At 36.2% G+C, this 5,709-nt stretch overlaps 1 protein-coding gene across 1 annotated transcript; it reads right to left on the reverse strand.

Moving 5' to 3' along the window:
* Positions 1-778: 778 nt before the first annotated feature.
* Positions 779-4,676, reverse strand: LOC112030036 (ABC transporter F family member 4). The gene is made up of 2 exons (XM_065762547.1): positions 4,619-4,676; positions 779-1,926 (listed from the first exon to the last, which is right to left on the reverse strand). The coding sequence occupies exons 1-2, from the start codon at positions 4,674-4,676 to the stop codon at positions 779-781; spliced, it is 1,206 nt and encodes a 401-aa protein (XP_065618619.1).
* Between the last annotated feature and the right edge of the window lie 1,033 nt (positions 4,677-5,709).

Consider the following 5,709-nt stretch of genomic DNA (forward strand, 5'->3'; position numbering starts at 1 on the left):
CACCGACTCTGCCGAGCTGCCGACGAGGGTGGGAACCAAGTCCCAAAGCCACCCATACATGACCTCCCACTTATAGAAAACCTTACTGGACCCTCTGTGGCACAAACTATGAGAGCATTGATAACCTACGTCTGAGCTGGGAACTATAAATAGGAGGGGAGGATAAGAAGGAAGGATTGGTTGAAAAGAGGGTGGAGAAGAGAGGGAGTAGAAAATTCAAATGGGGAGAATATCTTAGGGGAGGAAGAGGAAGTAGTGTGTTGCTGAAGGGGAGAAAAGTGATCTAATTGAGCCTTTAGTTGGAGAACGACCCATAGTAGGAAATTCAGCCCAACAAACAAATAAGTTGTGAGCCCAAGTGGGGCTGAGCCCATCGGCCTCATTTGCGACACGCACACCACTATAGGCCCTTGTAAGACCAGGACCTGTCGTGGTCTTTTATAAACGCCACTATATGCCTTTGGAAATACTACTATAGACCCATTTTTTAAAACGCCACTATAGGACACTCGAAACACCACTATAGGGTACCTATAGTGGTGTTTTTTACAAACGCCACTAAAAAAAAGGCCACTATAAAACCAGTTTTTTGTAGTGCGTGTAGCCAGGGACATTTTATTTAGCCACACGTCCCACCCCTTCAACATCTTATCATTTTTTTTTTAAAGGACATATATATTGGACCCCTATAAACTTGTTCAAAACTTTTATATTTTTCCATAAATATTGCTTGAACATTTTTTTTATGTAACCACATTTTGCTTTTAAATTTCATATTTCAACAGAGTCCAAATTTTCCAAGCTTTGCACGTACAGCCTCCTGCTTGCTAAGTCCCTCTTGATCTGGATGAAGACGAAGAAGATACTGAACTGGCGTTTCATCCATTGTTAGTAGGTCCACAAAGTGCTGCGAATACCTCCCAATCCTTAACTTTTGACTCCTTCGTACTTCACCTTCTGTTGGAACCAAATCACCTGCAAGAAGATTCAATAGGGTAGATTTTCCAGCACCATTGGACCCAACAATAGCAACACGTGTTCCCATATCAATACCTACATCGACATTCGAGAGCCTAAAATCCGCTCGATTTGGGTAACTAAAGCTGACTTCAATTAGCTGCAAAAGTGGCGGTGTGAGCTCAGTAGGTTCAGGGAAGTGGAACTCCACACTATAATCTCTCCACTTCTTTGGAGCCTCAGGCAGAGGCTCATCCTCGTCAACCTTTCCCTTAGCCTTGCTCTTAGATGCTTCCTTTGCAGCATTAAACTTAGCCCGGTCTTTCACCTTTTCCTGCTGAGCCCGACTCCCTGACCTCTTCGCTGCTTTAATTTGCTTCTTATAAGTTTCAAACTTCTTGTTCTTCTCTTTGCGACGCTGCTCATACCCACTTTCAAAATCATCAAAATTCCCACGGTAGAAATGAAGCTTAAAATCATGGAGGTGAATGATCTCAGTGCAGACAGTGTTGAGGAAATCCCGGTCATGTGACACAACTACAAGAGTTTTCTTCCACCAACACAAGTACTCCTCCAGCCAGAGAACAGCCCTAAGGTCAAGATGGTTTGCGGGTTTGTCCAATAAGAGAAGTGTTGGTTGCACAAAGAGCGCCCTAGCCAATGATATTCTCATCCTCCAGCCACCACTAAATGATTGGGTTGGGCGACCCTGCATATCCTTGGTGAAACCCAACCCAGCAAGAATCTTTGATGCCTGAGCCTCTGCTGCATCTGATCCCAAGATATGCAACTGTTCATACAACTCAGCAAGCTTATCTCCCGCATCATCCCCATTCTCATCATCTCCATTCTCACCCTCAGCAACAGAAGATGAATTCTGCAAAGATTCAACCTCTTTTCGGAGATTTACCAGCTCTTCATTAGCTGTATCACTTATAGAAAACCTTACTGGACCCTCTGTGGCACAAACTATGAGAGCATTGATAACCTACGTCTGAGCTAGGAACTATAAATAGGAGGGGAGGATAAGAGGGAAGGGTTGGTTGAAAAGAGGGTGGAGAAGATAGGGAGTAGAAAATTCAAATGAAGAGAATATCTTAGGGGAGGAAGAGGAAGTAGTGTGTTGCTGAAGAGGAGAAAAGTGATCTCATTGAGCCTTTAGTTGGAGAACGACCCATAGTAGGAAATTCAGCCCAACAAACAAATAAGTTGTGAGCCCAAGTGGGGCTGAGCCCATCGGCCTCATTTACGACCCGCACAAATGCTTTTATGTCAATTTTATAGGGCTTTCAAAAAAAAAATTTATTATCTCCCAAAGAAATATACATAATTTATTAGAAGCTAAAGGATTTGGGTTGGCCAACCAAGGTGAAAAGTAAAAAAAAAAAATATAGTGTGATTGTCATGTACTTCTTGATATAAAATAAACTATAATAGATATAAAATATAATTATTACCTCAATGTCACCAACCACAACAATAAAAAGAAAGCTGTTTAGGTTGGAAATTCGAGAATACTACGTTTTCCAATAGAAATTGATAGTAGAAATAAAAATAGCTATCATCAAAAGCTTAGATAACACGTTAACAACATTAATCTCTACAATATGTTATATATGTAAGGCTTATACATTTTACTTTTTATTTTCTATCAAACTATTCACAATTACATACTAAATTTAGGTAGGAAAAAGAGAAAGTAAAGAGAAGTTCATTAAAAAAGTAAAAACCACCAAGAAATTATTGGCTAGTGGGTCCCAACACCTCATCACTTTCTCTCTGAAGTCTAAACCTCTCACACACGCCTCTTTCTCACACACAAATGTCAAATACCGAATCAATGTTTTGTTATGAAGCGAACAATATGTTATATATGTAAGGCTTATATATATATATATATATTTTTATCAAACTATTCACAACTACATACTAAATTTAGGAGGAAAAAGAGAAAGTAAAGAGAAGTTCATTAAAAAAGTAAAAATCACCAAGAAATTATTGGCTAGTGGGTCCCCACATCTCATCACTTTCTCTCTAAAGTCCAAACCTCTCACACTAACCTCTTTCTCACACACAAATGTCAAATACCGAATCAATGTTTTGTTATGAAGCGAAGTAGTTTATATTGTATTCTTTATAGAAAGCTCAAAATATCTTCCCCACTAAATTGAAAGCATAAAAAAAGGAATGAGAATGGAACCTAAGTCTCACGATTCTTTGTTGCCACAATAGACGAATAGCTTGCTAAAATTGTGACTTCTATATATGGGTTGGTGTCTTTCTTTGTAAATTAGTGTGTCATGTTTTGTAGGGGCAGAACATTGTATAAAGGAAAACTAATTAGGCTAAACACGATTAGGGAGTGTTAAGCCACTGTGGTAGTTGATAGGATTTTGAGATGAAAAGAGAGTAGTCCTAAACGTGTGTCTCTCTAGCTCTAATTATGAGCCACATTATGTATCGTGTGGCAGTAAAAGAAATTTAAAAAATAAAATAAATTATAATGAGGTGTAAATATGTGAGGCTTACAAGACTGATATGTCAAAATTTTAAAAGGTCAATAAATAGTCAAAAGCTTCAGTTTTATAGTGTGTGTATATATATATATATGTGTGTGTGTAGATTATTAAGTATGTTAAAAATTAAAATTATTTAAAAAATTATGTAAATAAAATTTTACAACCATTGTCTTTTCCTTTTTGCCTTACAATTCCTAATATTCACTGTACTATCAATCATGAATATTGAAAAACGATGATTTAAGAAGAAAGTTGGATGTAAAGAACCATGGGTCACTTCTTTGGAATATTTTTTTTTTTTGAGATAGTTTCAATATGTTGTTAATCTCACAACTCGATCAATTTCCTTAATTAGACCCCAAACACTTTGCACATAAGGATGTGTCAATTAAGTTACAAAACTTTTGACATTTTTTGAAATAAAAGCTGAAAGTAAAGAACTATGGACTACTTCTTTGGAAATAAAAACTTAGGGATTTTTTATATATTTAATTTAATTTTTTTTTTTATAATCAAAAGCTTAGGGATATTAAAATTTGCAGTACACTCACATTTTATAAGCAGTATATAATGCGGAGGAAAATGGGCATTCGCCCCCAAATTACAAATTATGTAGTAAAATGCTTTTGTTTTTGAAACTTGATTTTAACAAAATCGAGTTACAAGTGGAGCTCGACATTAGCAATGTCAACTTCTATGCATATTTTACCACTTATATTTTTTTGAAAATTTAAGTGGAACTTGATATTGTTTCACTTAAAAATATATATAGAACTTGATTTTGAAGATATCAAGTTTTACATAGAACTCGATTTTGTTAAAGTTGAGTTTAAAAAACAAGGGAATTTTGCTAAATAGTTTCAAAACAGCTCAATTTTGTTAAAGTTGAGTTTTAAAAACAAAGGAATTTTGCTAAATAGTTTCAAAACAGGGGTTGTAGGGGTAAAAGCCCAAAATTATGTATTGGGCTTAGGGCCCTATTTGAAGACGAGGGTGTGTTCGAAGAGGAGAAAATGATTAAGAAGGGACTCAGGTGGAAGAAATATACCTGGAAATGAACAAAGAGTATAGTCCGAAGAGAGCATCAGTATTCTGAAGAGTGTGTTCTCCTCGGATATAAAGAGTTTCGGTCAAGCAAGTACCTGGGAGTTTCAAGTGACCTTCCTGACAGTTCCAATAATAAGGATAAACTTCAGGCATGTATGGAGATGATAAGAACGGATAAATATTTAGAGGAAAAGCTGCTACCACTACATTAAATGCACTGCAGCAACTTTTCTGGTCGCATTAATGTGGAGAAGACCCCTGAACAGTGCATTCTCAACTACTATCACTCACAAAGAACCAAAGAAGAGGCCTGATGGGATCTATACTGAAGTAAAGGCTCAGATGACTAACAAGTGTGCGATGAAGATGATCCAAAAAGAGACTATATAATGTAAAAGATCTCCCATAAGAGGGGGGGAGAAAAATAGAAATTGGGGAGAGAAGAAGATACATTGTAGCATTAAAGCTTGTTAGAGTTCAAAAACAATATCCCAACTTATAAATTATCTCCTTGGATGTCTATTCAATCAGGCTTTAAGAGTATTTTTATGCTTATTTATCTTTGAAACCTATGCTAGCAGTTGTAGAATTCACAATCAACCCAACTCATTCACCCACTCTCTACAAATTCATTGTTTTGGGTTCATTGGGCTCATACTCCAGATATTTTGGGCTTGAGCTACAAATCTTGACCTTACAGGGGTATTTTGCTGCATAGTTTGTAAATTAGGGGCAAATGCTCATTTTCCGCTTAAAGAAGAGGAACATTTTATTAAATAGTTTCAAAATAGAAGTATTTTGCTACATAGTTTGTAAATTAGGGGCAATGTCCATTTTCCGCTTAGAATGCTAACTCATTATTGTTATGATTGAGAAATTGAGATGAATTAGTTTAAGGAGGAAAAAGAGAGAACGTTGTTCGGAGATTCGATGCATTAATTTTCCACACCAAAATGGAGAACTGATACCTTTTGTAGCACTTTGATAATATAAAAAAATTACTTTTTTTTTTTCTTAATAATGATAATAGTGCAAGATATGAAATCTTTGTTTTTGATTGAGTAATAAGATCAAGACCATAAGATAATTTTGTTTACTAAGCACTGTCTTTTATCACGTGGCCCTCAGATTTGACATTTGTCCAACCTTATATATTAATTCACTCTAATTAATAGTGGGTCATGAT

This window comes from Quercus suber, unplaced genomic scaffold (assembly GCF_002906115.3).
Source record: "Quercus suber isolate HL8 unplaced genomic scaffold, Cork oak 2.0 scaffold_463, whole genome shotgun sequence".
Classification (NCBI taxonomy): Eukaryota; Viridiplantae; Streptophyta; class Magnoliopsida; order Fagales; family Fagaceae; genus Quercus; species Quercus suber.

Excerpts from the sequence above, each read along its gene's own strand:
- LOC112030036 (XM_065762547.1), bottom strand. The coding sequence starts at position 4,676 with ATGCCTGAAGTTTATCCTTATTATTGGAACTGTCAGGAAGGTCACTTG. Across the intron at positions 1,927-4,618 it reads AGGTCACTTGAAACTCCCAG|TTTGTGCCACAGAGGGTCCA; the intron begins GTACTTGCTTGA and ends ATGCTCTCATAG.